Consider the following 24442-nt stretch of genomic DNA (forward strand, 5'->3'; position numbering starts at 1 on the left):
ATGATATTGAATAGTTATATGGAAACATGTTCCTTAATTAAACCAGAAATTCAAGAGCATGGTTTTGGTTTCAATTTTAAAAACAAAAAAACACATATAAACCAAGAACATGTTTTTTGTGTTTTTATTTTGGTTTTGTTTGCTTTTGAAACTCACAAAAAGAAAAACAATATAATCACACTGAAGAACACCATTAACAGAAACCTCTTGTGTGATGACAGTTCTGTCACAGTTCTCTCATCATATATATATAAGAGATGTGAGCTACCGACCGACATGTCCATGTGAAGAGTACTGAAGCAACACCATTAAACAAAATTAATTAACAGTAGCAAAATAAAATAACAATAAATCACCATGATGGGTTGATCTGTAAACGTTGCATGCTCAGGCTGTGAAGTGTTGCACACTGTATTTACACGATGCTGTGATGTTGCAACCTGTGCACAGTGCTCTCTCTGGCCTGATCCAACTTCTACAACCTACAAGTGCAAGATTTATAGCCCAACAAAGATTATAGCCCAAAAATGTAATTCTGTTACCTGTTCTATTTGTTGGATATATACTGAACAAGATTCTGGTAAAGCTGAAAACCTAATCAAGTTTGTGTACATGATTCTTAGGCAAGACATATATAACATCTATGCATGGATATAGCAATTGAAGTGAAATAATCTCACAGCCCTTACCTAATGAGGGAACCTTTCATCGTAAAACTTAGTATACATTCATAGTTTGAAGATCTCCAATAGTAATATAATTGGTTTTGCAAGGTCAAAACTTCAATATTTGGTGGGCCAAATAGCTAAATATGAAGAGTGAAAATGAACACTCTAGATTAGTAGTGTTGGATCCACACAACCCATTTCATTAGAACACTCTAGATTAGTCATAACTACTGCCCAAAAACCTATAACACTATTAAAAAATGAGACCCACTTCTCATAAAACATCAAAACATCAAATGATGGCAGAAACCTAGAACACTACTAAAAAATGAGTTCTCATACAAACACATCAAAACAACAAATGTTGGTAGATGAATCAAGCAGCACTGGGGCAAAAGAAGCTTGTTTCCAAAAAGAGGAGAGAGAGAAAGAGAGACTCACCCTCTCCTTGCTGCCACAATTGAATTTCATCCTCCTCAAAAGTCAGGAAAGAAAAGCTGTCTCTTCAGCACCACACCATGTGTTCGACGAGGGTTTTCAAGGAATGGGTGCTCAAAATAACAAGGAACTGCGTCAACCTTTTTTGACCATAGCTGTGCAGCTGGTTGTTATACATGGCAGAGTAATATAGACCATAACTTGCCACGTTTTGAATGCTTGAAAACTAATTATGAAAACCAACCAGCTGATCAGTGATGCCGCTAAGAACCAACCATTTGATTTATGCATTAATCTTTCCAAAACTTTTTAGGAATAGACTCCACCAATATTTTTTTATATACGTAACAACACACAAAACCGACCACCTACCTGAAATCAATGTTGTCAGACTCTTGGGACCGGATTTAATACCATTTTGGTCTATTGAGTGGTCTGTCATCCACTTTCACCATTAATTCAATTCACTCAAGTAAAAATGTTTAAGAAAAAACATTAGTGAAGGGTTTTGGATTATTTGTCTTTTAAAACAATATCTACTTAATTAGGATCAAAATATAAGCTTCAATAAAGAATGAATTAAGTATTTTGAGGTAACTGTTCTCAACAATTCTAATAACTAGCATCCCAAGATCAGTTTCAGTAGTGGGTTTTCAGTACTGTCCAAACAGTTGCTTGGGATTTACCAACTAATAATCTACTAATTAACCAAAGAGCATGAAATAATTAAGCTCTCTAATTAAGGATGTAAACCAGAATATTGCTTTAGTTATTACTGATTCATGACTCATCATCAATGTCTTGGATAAGGGAGCATGCCATTAAAATATCATTCCGTATCTGCTATGTTTTGTCAGTTTCATGAGGGTACGTATCAATGCAGTGTTCATCTTATTTCCTTGGCCCGCCATTGGAACCCATGTAAAGCCACTCAAGGTCAACTGTAGGAAGAAGGGTGGGTGGCACCTTATTGTGCTGCTCTGCTCTCCTGCAGCTGCAGCTATGTATATGATATGATATATCCCACATGCGACATTTGCCATTTTGATGCAGATACAACATATGGTACAAGCTTACGGTTTGCAACCTTGCATCACATCATCAACTAGGGTTGGGACTCTAGGGCACAGCTAAGGTTCACGGTGCAACTCATATATAGTCATAACAAAGCACCACTTGTATTTTATGGCATTTAAAGCAGTTTTCAAGCAAGCATGCATCTCTTTCAGACCATCTGCCGACATAAAACTACTCGGTTTCGAGCTTAAATTTAAGTCACAAATCATGAATGAAAAGCCAAGAGTTAAGTGTATGTAGTACACACTTTAACTTTAGGTGCCCCGTTTGGGAGGCTTTCTTGCAGCGGTTTATGGCCTTGTTTTTAAAATCGGAGCAGACAAGGAATCATTTTGGAGACCGATCCTTAGGTTGAATGATCCAATTATCTAGTTTGAACAGATGGTCCATTTTAACTTTAAGAATAAAAATAATAATAATAATAATAATAATAATAAAGATATGGCCAAAAATCATTGTCTAAATCAACAGTTTGACAGTTCAATCATCTGGATCAATAGGTCATTGACCAAATCAATGGTTTTTGGTAAGAAAACGACTTTAAAGTGAAAAAAAAAAAAACTGGTTACCTGACCAATTCTCAGGTTTTCTGGTCCAACCATTTGATCCGGTCCAGTTTTGAAAATAATACTTGCATGAGCCAAAAAATAAACCCAGAAAGTTGTTAAGTTATATTTGGTAAAAAAAATCCGGCAAATTGAAAAAACAAGGTTACATGAATTGATTAATCGGCTTTCTGATGAAGCTGGTTAACTTCTACCACCACATAAACCCTCCCAAACAGACTAATTATGAATCACTTGTATTAGTCAACAAAAGTGAATAATGTAAATAAAATCTATCATTTTATGGATTGACATTTATTTTTAGCCAGTCATCTAAGAAAAAGCACAAGGACCTTCTAAAGAATCACTTTTTACATTAACCCATAATTTCTCTACGGTCTACGATTTTTTGGGACTTGAAATTTTTTATGTTTTCTTGGTAGAAATAATTTTTTTATTAAATAATAAAGAAAATACAACCAATATTGGGTGGAGGGCCTCAAACCATTTTGGCTACAACAATGTCATGCACCATGCTATGGCCCCACCTTCAATTAAATGAAGTGACGTCTTTGGGGCCACACTAATACATTAAGCAAGATTTTAAAAAAAATGATCTGAAACCGTTTTAGCCACGGGTCAATGATTCGATCGTCCAATTCAATGAACGGCCTATTCCAACTTTAAAAAAAAATCAAAAATAAATAAAACGGTCAAAAATTATATTTTTGGATCGAATGGATCAACAATTAGACAGCTGACCAAATCAATGGTTTTTAGCTAAGAACCAGGTTAAGGGTGAAACCTAGGCGGTTCCAAAAACACTGCATCTAAGGCCATGATCTCAATTTTATCCCTGCGCTGGACAATGTCATAACAAAAATTAACTCATGGGGCCTAAACCTGATGCACCCAAAGAAAATACAGCAATACAGCCCTTTGATGCGGCATTTGTTTTTGTTTTCAGAAACCAGTTGTCAAACACCCCCCAAGAACAGAGTTCTTTTAGTTATATGTCCATAGGCCTTTGTCTTAAGTTTTTGAAAGTGGGTCGTTTCTTTGTAAAATGGAGAGCAGATTTTTCTGATTGAATTATTTCAGCTATTTTCGTCTGTTTGCACCTTACTTTGCTTCAATGCAAATGACAAGAAAAACTTTTCCATCCATTTCATATTGAAACAAATGGGGCCTTGTAGAATTGCCAAATTGAAATTTTCAATATTGGATAGTAGGAGAAAATCGTGTAGAATTGCCAAATGTAACTTTCACTGGATTTTCAAGATGGAGGCATAGGTTTAATGGTTTATAACTTTATATCTTTATTTGAAAATTCATGACTAGAAATATCTCTTTTAGTAAATATCAGATAAGAACAAGATCGTCTTCTAAAGTGAGACAAAAATGTTAGAATGCCTGATAATACACATGACGCACACACAAGACAAAACCTTCTTTAATTCTCTTTTCTCCATTTCTCCATGATTCCTCCAAATACATGAAGCAATTGTCTGAGCTATTTTTTTTTATTTATGCAATATGCGCTTTTCTTAAAAGGGCCTGGTATGTGATAAGAGTTTAGAATAAATCCCATTCTTTGGAAGAACCCGGATATTAATTCAATTAAAATTAATTTTGATGCTTCTTGCACCTGTAATAATCCGTATATACTGATTATATGGGTAGAATGCTTGATTTAAAGGCCTAGGGAAATCCATAACTTTGTACTAAACTTCAGAAAAATCTATCATTACTTGGGTGATTCCAAATTAGTCATCAACTTTTCAAGTCAGCCAGAGACCAGGCTGAATAACCGTGTGACCCAACTTAAACCATTATTTAACCGTGTGACTTAAGAACCAGAGACCAGTCTGAATAAGCAATGTCAGCCATTTCAGCCATTATCAAATGGCCCATGAGTTGAGCTTCGGATCAGTTCCAACAAAACCAGTTTTGTGAGACCCGGATCAGATAAGATCAAATGGTTGAATCGGTGAATGGGTGACTCAATGATCTTTCTGTATCCTGGTTTTTTTTTTTTTTTTTGACAACTTTAAGGGATGAGCAATTTAATCACAATCTTACGTCCTATCCAGTCTTGACAACACTCCCAATACTAAAGCAATGAGCAAATTGGGTGGGTTCAGCAAGGAGTGGATTCTTTTTCTATAATTCTATGTGCAGTAAGCATCACAAACAATTAGATCCACCAATGCTTACATCCAGTCACTTGTTGAGTATAATGCCAGTATCTAACATAATTACCTGAAGTGGTTAAATCAATGAATCATACCGAAAACCCATTATAAATAGATCAAAGATAACAGGGTAATTCACGATATAAACAAACTCAGTAGTACAGTGCAGAAGAAAGAGAGGTATTGGAATTCTGTAACCTGTAGTGCAATTGGTGTCCTTTCTGCAATCATGAAGAGGGAGAACGAGGCAACCTTTTAGCAATTTCCTGTCAAGGAAGAAAAGTCAGTCCCCGAATTGCATATAAAATATATTTTCCATATCAAGTAGGAAAAGAACCCATGAAGGGCATGTCACTAATGCCACAAATTTGTAATCATCTCCTCCATACATCATCAAGCATTAGAAGCAGCAAATTGCAAATTGCAACCAAAGCAGATATCACTACCGTGCAGCCAAATAATTAATGGAAACATAACCTATTGATGATCTAGTTATTGAATTGTTTTATACCAATATTCTTCTCAACATTCAGAAGAAGAGCAAATCCATTGCTGATATGTGGCTGCTAGTCACCAATGTTTTGAAAACTTACTGGTACAACCACAAAACAGCAGGGTTCCGGGATTGGCAGTTTTTGGACATATTAACCTTCAGACTAGTCCAACTTATGGTTAAACATGGAAAAACCGTAACTGGAGGTCTTCTAATTTGACCTCCAGTTCAAAATGTTGGTACTTAAAATACAGAACTCTAGACTTTCCCACATCAAGTGGCCACTCATGTTAAAATACTAATTATAAGAAGCCATGTTCAGGCCTTAGAAAAGAAAAAAATAAGTGCCACAAATGTACCTCAAATAGCAGATTAATATTATCTGCTGTCTTTGCAGATGTCTCAATAAAGAACATCCCATTCTTCTCCGCATGGTTCATACCATCCTTCACAAAAAGAATAATGACAAATGTGAACTATTACAGTCTTTAATAAAAGTTCATGAAATGCACCAAATAAAATTCTGATTGAGAATGCATATCAAATACCAAATACAGAAGCTAATGTTTCAAGTTTTGGGCACAAAACACATACTTCAATGGATACTTCTCGTTTTTCTTGGAGATCAGCTTTGTTCCCTACCAAAGCCAAGACAATATCGGGGCTCCCATGTTTTTGTAGCTCCTAATAGAAATTAAAATTCATCAATTGCTTGAAATATATATATTGGCGCATCATTGAAATCCACTACTTGTCTAGTACATTGTTTCCGACTTGTCAAATGCAACAAGTAATTAATACACCGTGCATATATGTGAATATTTATGTATATGCATGAGTTTGATAGTCTCTTGATAAAACAAATCTGCAAAGAGTATATCAGTAAAAGAATAGAAGCAACCAGACAACCAGTTGTCGAAAAGCACAAATGTGTACATGTATACATACACAAATACATGGCTATGTATATACACATACAAGCATACACATGTATACACATAAATACAGCAATTACAAATGTAAAGATTTGGTGAAGAATACATCCTGATAGACACATTATAGAAGTATTAAAAAGTGAACTTAGAAGCAACAATTTCCAATCTTCTATAATGGTGCATTTTATAATCTTCATGGTTCTTAGAGTTTACTGAGATTTTGATAGAAGCAACTTAGGTATCTAGGGACCTTGGAAAAGAAAACTTTTAATACTACCAGACACTGCAACAATACTAACTTGTAGCTCTGAAAGTACCACATAACAATAAAGTAGGGAAACACACAACACAGAAATCCTAGGTTTACTCCAGAACAAGAAATTAAATCCTGGTCTCATCACCTAACTTCTCGAAAACTGAAACCAATAACACTTGGTGCTGAATTGGTCAGTCACATTGTACTTGGACAAGTTTCCACTAAACTAGGTTCATTACTATGCAAGTAAGTAACAAGTATCATAATTTGGCATACTTGGATAAGATTGCAACCAGTGGCATGGAAAAGAAAGTGTTCTTTGGACAAGATAGTAACTATTGGCAAAAACCTATCATGGGAATATCAGAAATGACCGTTCCTCATATAGAATTTGTGATAATTAGTACCACACAATTATGCATTTATCTCTATCACCCTTATCTATCAAAGTGTGGCCACTACACTTTAGGCCTTTCTGGCTGCAAAGGGTCAAACCAGGAACATTGATTTTGCTTATTCAGGCTTGGCCAATGAAAGGCTTCTCTAGGAGATATCATATTCTCTGGAACTTGACCCCATTTACAATATGTTGGTTATTGGAAAGAATGGAGCAATCACAATTTCTGAAGGAAAGAGCTGTCTGAATTTCGAGATTGTAACCATCATTTTTGTTAACTTTAGAAAATATACAGATTATACCACTGTACATACATCATCAGACCAAAACAGTTTTCTATTCTGGACTCAATCCCACCATTCTGCTTTTTTATGAATACATTATGATGCGGGATAGGTACGACCCAGAGCTGTGGAAATTGAAGAATAACCACTCAAGAGTTGGAAAATAACTGCAAGTGAGGTCTTAGTGTTTATTGGGCTTGCTTGGAAAAGGTGATTAGGATTCTAGGGTAGGTAAGGTTAAGATGGAGGAATTGGAGATTCACTTTGAAGCTTGGAAAAACTCTAAGAAATTGAAAACTACATTTAGAAACCTTTAATGACCGAAGTGGCTGAACTGTCTTTTAGTGAATCTCATTAAGTACGCTTTAATCTCCTTAATTGCTGAAAGGCATGTTGGTTGATTATAATACTCCTAAATATTTTATTATATGACAATTTATCCATAAAAGACAAAGCAATAAGTTATTCAATCTTCTACTTCAGTCATTAACAAAAAGCCCTTTAGTAATTGAACTTTTAGCTGAAATTTCACAGAAAGTGGTGGAGGCAGGTTGACTCTCATGCTCAACAACAATCCAAGTCAATTCCAACATCTTCTACAGCCCCATGTCTAGACACTACTACTGCTCCCACAGTTGATCCCACTATTGCAGATGCACAACCCTCACCATCAGATGACCTTGATCTTCCAATTGCAATTCGTAAAGAAATAGCCGTTGCACCTCATCCACTACCCATTGCATCTCCAAGTTCCTTTCCTATGATTGTCTCCCAAAATCCTATAGAGCTCACCTGGCATCTATTGCTACTATTCCTATACCCAGAAAAGTATAAGAAGCCCTTTTGATACCTAAATAGAAGGAATCAATGCAAGTAGAAATGGATGCTCTTGTTAAGAACAACACATGGAAACTAGTTAACCAACCTGAAGGAAAGAAACCTATTGGATGCAGATGGGTGTTTACTATGAAATATAATGTTGATGGTACTGTAGAAAGGTATAAGGCTAGATTGATTGCAAAGGGATTCACGCAAACTTATGGTATAGACTATACGGAAACCTTTGCACCTGTTGCAAAGATGAACACTATCAGAGTCCTACTATCCATTGCTGCAAACTTATCATGGCCACTATTTCAGTTGGATGTTAAGAATGCTTTCCTCAACGGAGACTTGCAAGAGGAGGTATACATGGAGTTACCCCTTGGTTTTTATAGTACGGAAGCAGGAAAGAAAGTTTGCCTTTTGAAGAAGGCCTTGTATGGGTCGAAACAATCTTCGAGAGCTTGGTTTGATAGGTTTAGATTGGCTTTGGACAAATTTGGATATATACAGGCTCAGTCAAATCACACCCTCTTCTTTAAGAAGACATACTCTACTAGCAATCTATGTAGATGACATTGTGATAACAATGAGCAATATTAATGAAACTGAAACTCTCAAACAGCATCTTCACAAGGAATTTGAAGTGAAAGACCTGGGGGAATTGCACTATTTCCTAGGAATTGAAGTAGTTCGATCTAAGCATGGCACTTTTACCTCTCAAAGGAAGTATGTTCTGTACTTATTAGAAGAAACTGAAAAGCTAGGAGTGAAACCTGCTGACACACCTATTGAGCTTAACCATAAAATAAGTGCACAAAATGGAGAACTTCTTGAAGACAAGGCTATGTACCAAAGGTTGGTTGTGAAATTTCTTTATCTCTGCCTAACTCAGCCAGATATTTCTTATGCTGTCAATATTGTTAGCCAATACATGAATTCTCCTAGGACCACCTACCTCCTTGCAATAGAGAGGATTCTTGCCTACTTAAAAAGACATCCAAGGAAATGTATACTCTTCAAGAGTAGTGGTCACATGAAAATAAAGTATATACAGATGCAGATTGGGCTAGATGTGTTGATGACAGGAGATCCACCTTTGGATATTGTGCATTTGTGGGGGGAAATCTTGTTTCCTGGAGAAGCAAGAAACAAAATGTTATTGCTCACTCAAGTGCAGAAGCAGAATACAGATCCATGGCCAATGGTGTTGCAGAAGTATTATGCCTGAAATCCTTGCTTAATGATTTGGAGATTGATTATGAGAAGCCTCTGGTGTTGTATTGCGATAATCAAGCTGCAATTAATATTGCCCACAACCCAGTACAACATGACAAGACAAATCATATCGAGGTAGACAGACATTTTATCTAAGAGCGAGTTGCATCTCAAGAAGTATGCCTTCCTTACATTGCATCAGGCATGTAGTTAGCTGATCTCTTCACTAAAGCAATCACAAAGAGCAAATTGGAGACAGATCTACACAAGTTGGGAATGACAAACATTTATCTCAACTTGAGGGGCAGTGTAGAGATAGTTAGTAGTGTGTGTGGTTCCAACCACACACTTATTATGTTTTCCTTTTTTAGTTAGGCCGGCTGGGCCTTGTTTATGTCTATCCTTTTTTTATTCCTTGTTGGAGTTTAAGTAGGGGTAATTAGAATAACTCCTACCATTATAAGGAGATTAATGATTATAAATAACAATTAAGAGGGGTGGCAGTATACACAACAAAACACCTCTCTCTTTTCTCAAAAATCTCTCTACGAGTTCTTCCTCTCCCTCTCTCTTCTCCTCTTCTTCTTTTAGTTAAGACTGATTGCAGTCTTGTACGACTACTATTAATAACTCTATTATCTGGCCTAGAAATGCCACATCAAAACAAATTAAACCAAATTATCTGTTCATCCACCTGAAAGAAGTATTCAACATGCAGATCAAGGCACAAGCCTCTCTAATGGAAGGGCTGTGAACCATGGGGAAAGTACAATGCATGCATAAATAAAAAAACAGAAACGAGATGCAACAAACAAAACCCAAAAAAAAAATTAATTAATTAATCTATTATTGGCCTAGAAATGCCACATCAAAACAAATTAAACCAAATGGAGAATTTTTTATTTGTTCATCCACATGAAAAAAGTATTCAACATGCATATCAAGGCACAGGCCTCTCTAATGGAAGGGGTAATATGCTATGGATAAACTATATTACTTCCCATCTACTCAATCACAATTTTAATATTGTCCTTGAAAAAGGGAGAGAATCCTTGCTCTATTATTTGCAAAGGCCAATAAGCTTGAAAATTGGATGGCAGCCCCACCACCCCCACCTCTCCTACCCAAAACCCACCCAATATAATAGTATATATAAACAACTCTTCAACAGAATTCATGCAAATCCTTGAAGGTATTGTTTTAACACCTTCCAGCATTTTGGTAGAAAAAATGAAAAGATGTTGAGTGTGGAGCATATGTCTAGACCTAGGGACTAAATCTTTTCTCACAAAACCAACTAGTATCTCCATCTTATTTAATCCATTTATATCTCATTTTCAGTCTTTTAACTTGTCTAAATCTATTTTTAGGTCTTCTTATCTCCTTAATTTATCCCCCCTTCTGAAGTCCCCACCCCTATTTGGATTCTTGGTTTCTAAGTCTTGTGCTTGGGACTTGGAAAAGAAATCATTTATGGAAAATTTTGGCACCAACATGATTTCACATATAATCCACGTATATCCTTCTTTTAAGAACAGGTAATATGTTGTATTATATCTAATAAAGGCGGTAGGAGGGTACTCCCAAAGAAAAAAGAAGCTGCACACATAAAGGCTCTTCAGCAACAAAACAATAATGAAGAGCCACTCCTTCAGCTTCAAAGCACTTCATCTCGAAAACAGCTATGGTATGCCATATCTTTAAACTCCTGTGTAACTGATAACAAGAAACAGGGAGAATATGTTTTCCATACTAATTCAGAAAACTGTATAAATTTGCCCTCAAAAGATTCTTGTCTTCTTTTTGGTCTATGGACCACATGATAGCAGTGGGAAGGGTTTTCCAAACTATCATTCCTCTCATGCTCAATCTACCAGTATACCAGTCTTAAATGCTTTCATTAACAGTGTTAGGAAAGACCAAGCTAATATTGAATAGGTTCAAGAAAAAACACCATATCTTTGCACTGGATGGGCAATGTAAGAATAGATGTTCTAGTGATTCTAAACTGTGATGACAGAACAGGACTTGTGAGTCTTAGACAAATATTTTATTGGTCAAATTCAAGTATGAAAAACCAATCGAACTTACCTGAGATTCGAACTCGATTAGCATCGAACATGAATCAAGCTTAATCGAATTCAAGCCAAAACTGTTTGATTAAAACTTGATTCAGTTACACCCCTACAAACTTGTACAAGGATGGTAGGAGTCAAAATCCTTATTCTCAATAGAGGCAGAAAAACATTCTTCAAGATCATCTGAAGTGAAAGACCACTAAAGAAAGCTCAAGCAAGAAACCCACTATAAGCACCAAATCGTCATGCTTTACCATTGAATTTTATTCCACATGAAATATGTACATTGCTCAAATCACAAGCTTTATATCATAGCAAGTGAATTCTAGCCTAAGAAATCAAAACAGAATGCAACTATCATATGTAACAATTTAATCTAATACCTAATATAACTCCTTATTATGTGAGATCCTATCACGGTCCTCATCACTAACTTTTTTGCCAAGAAACCTCAAATCAAAAAGGTTTTTCTATCTAGTGGACACAACAACCAATCATAATCTCCTCTATTCTCAATTCTCCAAGATTAGGTCTTCTTCAAATGATGAACTTGCTTCTTTTCTTGAAGGGGAGAAGGTAACTAAAGAATTGAATCAACACTCAACTCAACTCAGCTAAGCCTTGTCCCACTCTTCTCTGTTCAGTGTCATATTCATTGTTAAGTTATAGGCCCTTAAATCATTTGTAGATAACTGAATAACTGTATCAACATTTGAAAAAAATGAGAATGCACAAAATGTACAACAAAAAAAAAATATACATGTCAGCCCTATAAATTACCAAAAATTCTAGGTGGCAATATAACCACAATAGTAATAATAGAAATACTCAAATAAAGACTCTAATTGATTGGAAAAGAAAATTAATGAGCATTATTTATCTGTTAGTCTTTTTGCTGACATGACAGTTTTTTTTCTTTGGGGTGGGGGGTCTCCATGGGGCTACACAACAGAGGATAGCCCATCCCCCAACCCTGGCGCAGGTGGGATTCGATCCCAAGTCTCTGCTACATCCAGTTGGCGACCTTACCAACTAGTCAGTTGGCACCTTGCTTTATCAGTTAGAATCTTTACTATAGGAGGGGGGTCAGGGAACCAGAAAGACTTTTACTTTCATTCACATTTTCAACTAGGGAACTTGCACAAAACAAATTTCACCTCTAGTAAAGACTCCTTTCTTTGAAGACACTCCTTTCTTTCCTCCTCTCTCTTCAGGGAGAGAATACTACTATTGAAGAGAGGCCATTACTTCTTCCTATTCCATTTTTTCTTCCTTCTTCTTCTTCGTGGCTGGTTAAGAGGAAAGATGTGGGAACTATCGATGAAATTCTAGTTGAGTCTCCTCCTGTGGATCTAGATTCAAATCCATTTAATTATGAACTTCCTCCTTTTATTGTTGGTTCATTACCCATTGTTCCTGTTGATGATTCCTCTCCTATTCGTGCTGAACCTATTGCTGAGGACCCTAATCTTCCAATTGCCCAGAGAAAAAGGGGTCAGGAAATGCACCTTGCATCCTATATCAAAGTTTGTTCCTAATATCATTTATCCCAGTCCTATTACACCTTCCTTGTTGCTATCTCATCCATCCCTATCCCCAAAAGTGTATCTGAAGCCTTATCTAAACCCAAAGGAAAGCTCCCATGAACAATGAAATGGAGCTCTAATCAAAAATGAAACTTGAGAGTTGGTTAATCTACCTAAAGGGAAGGAACCAGTTGGGTGTAGGTGGATCTATATAATGAAATATAAATAAGATGGATATGTGGAGAGATATAAGGCTTGGCTAGTTGCCAAAGGTTAGACCATACTAATGGCATTGATTATATTCAGACATTGGCACTCAATAAGGGTTCTATTGGCTTTGGTTGCCCATAGATCTTGGCCCCTACATCAGTTAGATGTTAAAAATGATTTTCTCCATGGTGAATTAAAAGAAATGTGCATGCTTCCACCTCCAAGTATTGTGGCACCTTCATGTAAGGTTTGCAAATTGAAAAAGTCTATTTATGGACTAAAACAATCTCCAAGAGCTTGGTTTGATAGATTTAATATGGTCATCAAGAAATCTAGGTATACTCAGAGCCAAGTAAATCAAATTTTATTTGTTAAGTTTGAGCATGGTCTCACCTATGCTCTTATTGTATATGTTGATAACATAGTTGTACTGTGACAATAAAGCAGTCGACAATCCTGTACAACATGATTGAACCAAACGTGTGGAATTTGATAAGACGCTTTATAAAAGAGAGGATTGACTGGAATGAGGTTTGCTTCCCATATGTCAAGACTGATGGCCAACTTGTTGATCTTTTTACTAGGGTTTGATAAAGAAGACACCTGACAGTGTACTTGACAAGTTGAGCATGATTGACATCTATAGTTCACTTGAGTTGAGGGGGACTATAGGAATACTTAGTTCTGTAGAAGTATACATTTGTAATTTTATTTGTTTTAAACACATAAGCATAAACTAGAACGGGTGGGCTGACTCTAAGACATACCCCATTCGTTCCATCTCTTTCTTTTGTCTCTTTCTCATTTCTTCCATTATCTTCTTCTTCCTTTCTTCTCTTATCCTTTCTCTTCAATCTCCTTTATTTATTCAAGTCGATTGGCCTAGAGGTCCTAGACTCTTCAATTGCCAGGCTAAATGAGACAAGAGTACAAGACAATTAGGGCCTCAATAAGAAGAGTAACCACCTTGACCTCACCTTAGATTCTATCATGCCATGAAGATCCAGTTTCAAAATTTTTATGTGCCAACAAACTGAGAATCAATGTGGTACTCAAGTAACATGCTTACCATTTTAACCTTTCCTAGTTCCCTACGTACAAGATCACAGAAATAGCAAATCATAACTTTAATCATTATCCTTTTGCTCTACCTATTTCCTTCTAGGAGAAAGAACTAAATTACATGCTTCATTCACTTTGGTTAGATGGTCTCGTGATACATTCTCACTGAGTTAACATGTCATCATAGTGGTATTTATCAGCTAATTTGCATTACTTCATCTGAAACCATTACAGAATAAAGTAGCAAGTGTGGACACAAAGAATTTTCAGCCAACCTGAAGAAACCAAAGGAACAAATAAGAAACTCAATCAAATATAATTCAAATCACCAATGAAATATACCTTAACCCAGTACTGAGCTTTGTTGAATGACTGTGGATTTGTTATATCATACACAACTACTGCAACTGCAGCTCCTCGGTAGTAAAGGGGGGCCAGTGCAGCATATCTGACAAAAATATTTATCAACATATAAGGCAGTTGCAAGTTGATATTTTACCATGGATTTAATTGTGGCAAAAAGGACAATGGAGAATATTTTTTCCCCAGGAATAGGAAGGGATTCATTTCAAAATGGTGAGTGCAGTTTTCATGCCAAAGGACAAAAATAATTACTTCCTGCTACTACTTGGATTGTGCAATCAGTATAAAATACCTCTCTTGCCCTGCAGTGTCCCATATTTCAAACTTGACTGTTGTAGAATCTTGCAATGCTACTGTCTGTGATAAAAATGAAGCTCCAACAGTCACCTGAAATCATTATAAATCAACAATATGAGTAACTCTATGTAATGAAACAAACTATTGAGATCTGTTGGCACAAGCCAACTGGTCGGTTGGTAAGGCCTCCTGCTGGTTGTAGCAGAGGCTTGGGATCAAATCCCGCCTGCACCAGGGTTGGGGGATGGGCTAAAAAAAAAACAGCTTCTTAAGCAATAGAAAATGCCACAATCAATCAAGCAAAATGGAAATTTATATAATGCAGCAACTGATACACCAGAGAGAGAAGGTGGGCCTTGGCACAACAGTTGGGTTGCTCCATTGCGACCTGGGCAACCAGGGTTCAAATCTTGGAAACAACCTCTCTGTATGTGCAAGGGTAAGGCTGCATACATCTGTCCCTCCCCAGACCCCTCATTGGTGGGAGCATCGTGCACTGGGCTGCCAACTGATGCAGCAGAAAGAAGAACCACTTGGACTTTTGTGCAAGTCAAAGGTTCTAAGAGACTTAGAAAAAACAAGAAGACATCAGAGAACACAGGTTCAGGTGGTAAGTAAAATGTGACTGCTCATTATTTCAGCCTAGATATAGCAGAGTAGAGAACAGGAGCCTTGTAGTCGAGGCAGATAGGTGGGGTATGGAAGATGATAATGACGATGACAAGATTATCAGAGGATAAAATTAATCCAGATGTTTCTTACCTTGGATGATGGATCAAACTGTCCACGAACAAAGCGAAGAACAATACAGCTTTTTCCAACACCAGAGTCCCCTAAAAGCACCAGCTGCATGTAATATTGAAATATAAGATCAATTGCATTTAACTATCTTTTCATTTTTTTCATTTTGGGAACAAGGGAAACAACTGGAAATGAGAGTGAGTCTTGTGGGTAGTTTCTCAATACCACCCACCAACACCTTCATCCATCATTCATTATGATGGTCTCTTTCTCTCTCTCCTACATTTTTTTTCTTGATAAGTCTCCCCTACATTGTTTTTTTTTTCTTTGATAATTAAGTCTCCCCTACATTGTTTTTTTTCTTTTGATAATTAAGTCTCCCCTACATTGTTTTTTTTTTTTTTGGTAATTAAGTCTCCCCTACATTGTTCTTGCCCACAACTTCAAAAACATTAGGAAGATTTACAGCCACAGACAAATTTCATTCATACTCAAAAGAGATCATGAGTGATTGAAATGTGGAATGCCTTTTTTATCAGTAAAAAGATCAAAAAATATTAATGATAATTTAAAGTATATGGAATTAAATGGCATCTGTAAAATTCTTAGGTTTCTTCTATGTTTTGACCATGACATCTAAAAATCATATGCCTTATTATCATGGTAACCCAAAAAAAAAATGTTTGACAAATAATTCTCAAACAACATACAAATGATAAGTAATTATGACTTAGGAGATTTTGTTCACAAATGATAATTTATTGGGAATAACCCTCTCTTCTCTTAGGAAGCATAGGTGTGTTGAAGAAATAAAGAGTGTGGTGCTCAGAACAATGCCAGCAATATTGTCTCTATTGTTGATCAGTATGGTACATTTAGTAACTATAATCTAAAGAAGCAACAATTACTGTAAGAGTCAGTGCATTATTTTTTATTTTGACAAGTAATTTCAAATTTTATTAAATAATAAATAATAGCTTAAAGTATTAGTAGCATCCCTTAGAGAGGCACAAGATGTTACTTCTTTGCAATAAAACAAAAACAAATTACATTTGACCCCAAAACAATTGATTCCTATTCACTCCTTGCTTGGCTAACGTATCCATAATCTGATTTGTCAATCTCCTCACCCATTGTATTCTCAGGTTCTAAGCCATTTAAACTTTTTCATCTCGCTCATGTAGCACCAGATTATGGACTTTGGATCCTTAAGCCACCCCACCACCAATTTTGGGTCCCCTTCAATCACTACACTCACTATATTCAGTTTATTAGCAATATGTACTCCTTGTAAGGCAGCAAGTAGTTCTTCTCTAACAGAATCACCCATATCCACAGGGCCAGAAAAACAAAGCTATGAAGTTTCCTTCTAAATCTCTCAAAACCCTCCTATTACAGAAGGGCGTAGATTACCTTGACTGCTCCCATCATAGTTCAGCTTAACATAACTTTTTTTCTTTTTGGATGAGCTTCTAGCAACAACTTTCCAGTTTCTCCAAACATCATCAAAAGAAAACTTAGAGAACAACTCCAGTCTTGATCCAATGGATCACCCTAGCCATCACATAATCCCTCACTTTTTCTTTGCTCCTCTCCTCTAAGAAGATTCTTGCAGTCCTTTCTTCCCATATGGTCCAAGCCAAGGCTGATATCACACATCTCCACACTATTCTTTCCCTCTTTTTGGGCCAAGTGAACGTAGAAGGATCAAATAGGATATTAACCTCCATTGGTAGAGTCTGCCTGCACCCAAACAAAGAAAAAAACCACTCACAAATAGTTGCAGCAAAGGAACAGGATATCAGTAAGTGATAGCAAATCTCATCATTAGATCTACACAAAACACGCCAGTTTAGAGAACTGCACAATGAGGGTCTTCTTTTCTGTACCATATCCAAAGTATTGATCTTTCCATGAATTACTTCCCAACAAAACCTCTTATTTTAGGGAGAATGGGTATATACACCAGAACTCATCAAAGGGGAAAGGAGGAGAGGACAAGGAATTGCAAAGAAACTTGAACAAAGAAGCATAGGAAAAAAACCCGTAGGACGGGGGGGCCAAATATGCCTATCTGGTTTAGTAGGATCTAGGCACACATTCTAAAGAATTTGTAAGAGATCCAAAGTTCCAAACAAGTAGTCAATTCATCATCCCTTAGACCTATTCAGAAGGCAATATCCCAATTGTAACCCATAGGGAGTAGGGTTAGTGCATTATAGCCTCCACCTTTATAGAAGGCATATCTAAAATCAACTAATCCCATAAGGCTAGCCATGCAATCATCTCCAACACAAGTATTTCCCATCTATTGTTTGTCCCTTACCATTTCCCATCTCATCCTTCTAAGGCAATCTAGAATAGTTCATATAGGCCATTACTCAAAGTTAGTCCTAGCTATTTGGGATCTTGTGAGGAGAGGACTTTATACGGACCTAATTGGGTATAGATCATAAAGGCCTATAATAAAATTACTAAAAAAATAAGTAAATCATAAAATTCAAACAGACTTGTTTTGTTGGAGAATGCATGCACATGCACACTCATAATACCCTTCATATAGTCTAAGGAAAAAACATTGTAGGTTTACACCATACAATATTCAAGAGTTCAACTTGGCAATTGGAAAAACATGGACTTATAGACATGTCATAGAACAGTACAGTTCATAACTATTTTTAAGTTCTAGAATTATATGAATCCCTTCCATCTCATACATCTTTCTAATGTGGGACTTTCTCCTCATACACTCACACATGCATCCCAACAATCTCCCCTTTGCATATGAGACTTTTCTTCCACATTAGGTACTCCATACTCCCCTTTGAACGGAAGTCATTATCACATCATCAAGTTTGACATGCACCATCCAAGAGCCCTTTACTCATGACCATAGAAGCTCTCGCTCAACTGCAAGCTACCAAATGGAGAGTCATCCATGGGAATCACCAACTTCTCAACTATGAAAGAATAATCCCATGGGTGAAGTCATCTTGGGAGATTAACCGCCCTTGCCAACTGCTCAACAATGGGGAAACCAGCAAGCCATCGAAGTCACCAAATGCATCTATCAGCACCTCGCCCGGCTGAACCTTCAGCTCTAATATAATTATTGTGCATCGAGGGAGTCACCAAAACCAAGGAGCTCATGTACATATATGTAGGACTGATACACAACAGTTAGAAACCACCTTCAACCTAAAATCTTAAGACATTAAGTTGTGGGTCAATCCTTGTAATATAAGTCCCTTGTATCTCTTGTATCTTTCCTATGTGGGACTTTCTCCACATACACTCACATGTGCATTCCAACAAAAGGGATTTTTTGTACAGTGTGAATACAATGCCATTATAAGTCAACTTTGTTCTTTTTTTGTTCTATCAAGGTCTTTTGTACATCTTCTAATGTGCATCCTTCCCTTTTGTGATTAATGAAATTGTGTTACCCTTCTCTCAAAAAATAAAACCTATGGAGTATCAAAATACAATGCATGTGGAACACAAATACTTCATCCATTTAGGGGAGCCCATGCAACATTAAAGCTAGGGGCCAACTAACCTACTATTTTTAATTATCATTTTAAGTGAAAACAAAAAGTTGATGATGTTTTACATCCTCATCGTTTTTTATTTTGGGGAGGGGGACGAGGGTTGATTGACAAGTTTGCATTATAGATTTCAGTCAAAGCACCTATGATTGTTAAGCAACAAAAAACAATTGGGTAGTTAGTAATGCATGTTCTTTTATCGACAGTTCATACTAACAAACCTCATGAGGCACTCATCTTAAATAGCAAAGACTTCCATTCTAACAAATGTTTTATGAATACATATACATATATATATATATATATATATATATATATATATACATATATAATCTCTCACATTTTGTTCCCCATTTCCTCTCCCCTAATTCTTTCAACCAACCAAAGCTTCAATTTAACACATTCAACTCCTAACAAATATCCATCAGTAATACAAGTTGACAAACCAGAAGCATAGATCATTACGCAAAAGGGGCCGGGGAAGAGACAAGCGCACCTTCACTCGTAAATTTTTTGAGTCAGTTGCTTCAACATTCTCAGAACTCAAACCATCCAACCGTCCAGAAGACGTGCTTTCTAGGAAAAAAAAGAACTAACATCAAACAAAACAAGTATAATGAAGGAAAAACAGAGCTAAATTAAAAGTGATTGCTGACTTGAAAAGCAACGAAATATTCATTTGGGAATAGGACGATGAATAGATGACCATGAAAACAATCAATCATTCAGCTTATATCCACCATAAAAGTAATGACATAGCAAATTTCGAAAATGAAATGCAAAGGAATTCAAGATTAAGTCAACCTCAAAACCTCCAAAAGAACAAATAGGAATTGCATGGCGCCTAAAAGGTGAACCAGGATCCAACCCACATGGCCGAAATTCGAAATTCGGAAAGAAACTCCAATCAAATAAAGAGAAACCAAGCTTACCTGGAAGGGAGGAGGAGCAACCCATGGCGCGGTGAGACCTGCCTGGTTCTTCTAGGGCTCGATTCGATTAGAGGAGTTTGGTCCTCACCATAAAAAGAAACTTCCAGTTCCAGGAATGAACACGTTTTCCTTTTTCTCCTTTTAATAGGAACGGGTGACAGGAAAAGCTTTAGTCAACTGCCATGAAACAGGTTGTTGTAGCGTTGCCGCCATTTGCCTTACATCAGCGGTTGGAGTGCATGGGCCGGGTTGAGTGGGCCCAGTTTGTCATTATCAAAACTTTGCCTTACATCAGCGGTTGGAGTGCATGGGCCGGGTTTAGTGGGCCCAGTGTGTCATTATCAGAACTTTGCCTTACATCAGCGGTTGGAGTGCAGGGGCCCGGTTGAGTGGGCCATATCAGAACTTTGGTGTTAATTACTGTTCCCCAATCCAATTGGGACCTTTCTCACACTGACCTCGCAGGCATCTCACCGTTGATTGGAAATATCTTCCATAAATAATAACATAAAAGTACAGAGATGTTTCCGATATAAAGTCGAATGTACCTGTGAGGTTGATGTGAATAGCAGATCGATATTCTTTCAAACCCGAGAAATTGTGCCGGCCTCAACAGGTAGAGGTTTAAAGATGTCAATTGGTCGAGTCTGGTCCAGAACAGGGTGAACCGGTCCCAACTCCCAACCCCCTGTCCCGACTCAATTATAATTGGGACATAAAATTCACAATTAGAGCCGAACCAATTATTAAATCAGAACCCAATATACTTGATATTCATAATTGCCTATTATACTTTATTTATGAGAATATTGCTTTAATAAGAAGAGTCGTATATGAAGGCATAATAAATTGAAAAGGTAATCAATCGCATTAAAGATATTACGTGGTCTATTTATTTTGTATTGGTCATATTGTATGCTTCCAATTATATTAAAACTTTTAAGAATGTTAAAAATATCACCTATTACATCTCATCTTAATACCATTTTATTTTTTATTTTAATAAATAATAATTTGTTTATATGTTGATAAAACAAGTGTTTTTAGCTAACAAAAACATTATATTATAGGCTCCAAATTCCAATATGATACATTCAAAAGGTGATACAGGGTATTTATCAAAACTCATGGGGTTAGATTGGTCAAAGCTTATACCATTCCAACGTCATATATTTACGCTTTAGGCCTTATCTTATTTAAGTGTGAAGTTTACCCTTTTAAAAATAAAATGACGGTGGAACAGACGCAAGGAAGGGAATGTCATCGTGGCAGAGAATGAAGTGGACGGACAAGAAGGTCAGGTTCTCATCATGGTGGTCTTCTACATCGGCGACGACGGTGGCTCCAAAGGCAACAACCCCTTCAACGCAGGAAAACCATAAGACCTTTATATATTATTAAGGTTGCGTTTGGAAACGATGCAAATGAAGTGTAAATCTCAGTTCAGGGTAAATTTGCATTCTGGTTCACTTTTGTCTGTGTTTGACAACATTACATTTATTCATTTATAAATAGCAACATTGATAATAAGATGTAAAAGTACATCAATAAAAAAGAAGTAAGATTGCATTAAATTGGGCTTTTGATAAAAAAAAAAAAAAAAAAAAGGCATATGCTTTATTGAAATTCATGTTTGCATCCATTACGGTTAAAAGTCTGTTTGGTAAGAAGGTAAATTTGTTAGTTCAAAACTAACCCAACTTTGCAATTTATATGAACCGTTTTACACTCTACATATTTGCATCATTTCCAAACATAGTCGGATCATTTACTTATAATTTGTACCCACTTTATTTGTCATTATTTTTCTTAGACAAGAGTGGGAAATGACGCTTTTTGACCTAGATGTCTGTCCAAACAAATTAATCAAAAGAAAATAAAACATCAAATTTGCCCTATGGTTTGTGTTTCTAAAGGATTGATATAAGAGTTGCTAGGGGTATTTTGGAATAAAAAAACCTAGGTCCCTACCCTTTCACATTTTCTATTAGTTTTAACTTTCAAGATGTCGTGTCACCATGACATGGAAATACAAACAAGTCTTAAACATCAATTCAAAGTAGAGTGATTGCAAACTGATGTAGCGCAATTTGGCTGCTCTCTATAGGAGATGATCTGGCTACCAGCAATGACGGGCTCGATGAACCAGAGAACCCGGGGTTGTTTACCTGACGGGGTTGCTCTGATGCTTAAATTAGCACTTGGTTGCGAACTGAAAATGATATTAGATTGTGAGAGAGCTAGAGAGCAGAGATTATGTGTCTTTTTCACCCCTGGGGGGTGAAGCCTTTATATACTGGAGTCCTTGCGGGTTCGGTGGAGTAGTTCTGGAATTCTCGCTGCAACAGGATCAATTTCCGTGTTAGTTGGATAACGCTACCAACCGGTAAGGCTGACCATTTCCACCTGAATCGGGGAGTGGGAAGATGATATTTAGCTGTTACAAGGTACGATCCCATAAGACGCGAAGTACGGTGATGAGATCTCCAGGGTTGCCATGTGGTGGTCAGTTAGCATTGCCTGAGCTCGTGCTCTTTAGATCTAACCTGATATGAATGCCGAAGTGCCTTGGGACCGAGGTGGTCCTGAATGTGACCTTGTGTCGAGGTATACTCATCCCAAGGTAGACTTGTCCCAAGGTGGTCTAGTTATCCGAGCTCTATCCGTTGCGGACTTGGCATGTCAGAGTGAGTTGTTGTCCTACTAGTCAGGTCGCTAGTTCGACATAAAGGTTGGTCGCCAAGTCGGCGTCAGTGCCAGGTCGCCAGGTCGGGACACCATCATCTTGGCTAAATTGTTGCCTAAGTGATTCCAGGTGTCACCCAGTTGTTTCGAGGTGTCATGTGTCACAATATCATTGGAGGGCCAAATCCGCCCTCATCACAAACTATATGGAGGGTATCTTAGCAATACACAAACTAGAGGGTAGGTTTTAGTAAATGCATAAAACTCTAATAGGTGACTATGTAAATGACCCTATTGTTTATTACATAATCAGTTTTTTAATAGAAAAGAAAAAAGTTGAAATCATTAAATAAATGATATTTTTTCTTTATTTTGGGAGTAGAAAATCGTTAGATGGATGAGGGTTAATTTAATTATTTAAAATCCAATCAACTTGAGGAAATGGAGCCATGGAGGGGTATTCCTTTTCTATTTATACCCACTTGATCCAAATATGAGTGGAAACCATAAGCAAACACAAAAGCATTGCACATGGAAACACGAAGGTCAAGATTATTAGTTTATAGTTGGAGCATGTGAATTCCTAATTTAGACATGTGAGAGGTTTGAAATTGTTTTTGAAGTAGTTGTTCTCCAATACTGGAGAATTTGGCAGATCCAAATGGTCACTTATCATTTTTTATCTTTGAAAGAGTATAATAATAAACCTAGGTTTATCAACTTCCTGTTTCCATCTTATTTTATATCAAACCAAATACAACCTAAAGAAGAACTCCCTTTGTTGTCAACAAAATTACTATCAAGTTGGTTTTCCAACAAATGAAAGTAAAATAGAAGGGTTCAATTATGATGGGAAAGATATGATACCACAAAAACTTATAACCAATCAATCGTCTTGGCATCATAAAAGTGATAGTGGGTTTTCATCAAGGGGGTGTTCTTTTTTCAGATTTTAGAGGGGGGGAAGTTAGTCAATGGGATTTTGGTTCCCATTGACCAAGAATACCCTGTTCTTTTTTTAGATTAATGTGGGGATTAGGAAAAGTTTATTTTCTTGGCTATTACTCATCCGTGTAAGTGATACCCATCTCCTAGGTGGGTAAATAACTTTCCCACCTAGGGGAAAGATTCCAACACTTAAATGCGACAAAAATGCCCCATTTAGTAATGGATTTTTATGGCTAAAATGGTCATTTTATTTTTTACTTGGGAAATAAAAGAAAATGGGTAAATACACTTACCTGGGTAAGTGTTTCCCAAAAAAACTTACCTAGGTAACTGCATTTACCCGGGTAAATAACTTACCAAAAAGAAAACAGGGCCCAAAATTCAGGGGGAGGGGTTAATTGGTCAAAGCTTTTCTAATATCATATCTTTCCGGCATCATAATTTTTTTTCAAAATAAAATATTGTGGTATTAAGGCCAAGAATTCAAGATTATTTTGTTTAATGGACACTAGAGTAAGACAGCTTATCAACTGGTGAAGGACCTTTGGATTAGTAGTAGTAAATTTTCTATACAATAAGGAAGGAATTGCAATATAAAACAGCTACAGAAGCAACAATTCAGAACCCAAAAAAGAGAGGGAAAATACACTAAGGCTATGTTTGGTTTGAAGGAAAAAGTAAGAAAAGGTAAGGAAACCTTTACAAATCTTGTATAGGTTTCCTT

The 24442-nt window shown here is 36.7% G+C and overlaps 1 protein-coding gene across 2 annotated transcripts; it reads right to left on the reverse strand.

Moving 5' to 3' along the window:
* Positions 1–97: 97 nt before the first annotated feature.
* On the reverse strand, positions 98–20279 carry ARA6 (Ras-related small GTP-binding family protein). Of its 2 annotated transcripts, XM_088968635.1 has the most exons (9): positions 20086–20279; positions 19650–19729; positions 15627–15710; positions 14860–14954; positions 14547–14652; positions 6011–6100; positions 5776–5862; positions 5122–5189; positions 98–482 (listed from the first exon to the last, which is right to left on the reverse strand). In XM_088968635.1, the coding sequence occupies exons 1-8, from the start codon at positions 20108–20110 to the stop codon at positions 5151–5153; spliced, it is 606 nt and encodes a 201-aa protein (XP_088824761.1). In that variant the 5' UTR covers positions 20111–20279; the 3' UTR covers positions 98–482; positions 5122–5150. The 2 variants fall into 2 exon arrangements, with proteins under 2 accessions (XP_088824761.1, XP_088824760.1); XM_088968634.1 differs by lacking the exon at positions 98–482 and having other exon boundaries at positions 4864–5189.
* Between the last annotated feature and the right edge of the window lie 4163 nt (positions 20280–24442).

This window comes from Nelumbo lutea, chromosome 2, assembly GCF_056320005.1.
Source record: "Nelumbo lutea isolate HS-2025 chromosome 2, American lotus-T2T, whole genome shotgun sequence".
Lineage (NCBI taxonomy): Eukaryota > Viridiplantae > Streptophyta > Magnoliopsida > Proteales > Nelumbonaceae > Nelumbo > Nelumbo lutea.

Excerpts from the sequence above, each read along its gene's own strand:
- ARA6 (XM_088968635.1), bottom strand. The coding sequence starts at position 20,110 with ATGGGTTGCTCCTCCTCCCTTCCAG. Across the intron at positions 15,711-19,649 it reads CAAAAAATTTACGAGTGAAG|CTGGTGCTTTTAGGGGACTC; the intron begins GTGCGCTTGTCT and ends TATTACATGCAG. Across the intron at positions 14,653-14,859 it reads GACACTGCAGGGCAAGAGAG|ATATGCTGCACTGGCCCCCC; the intron begins GTATTTTATACT and ends TATTTTTGTCAG.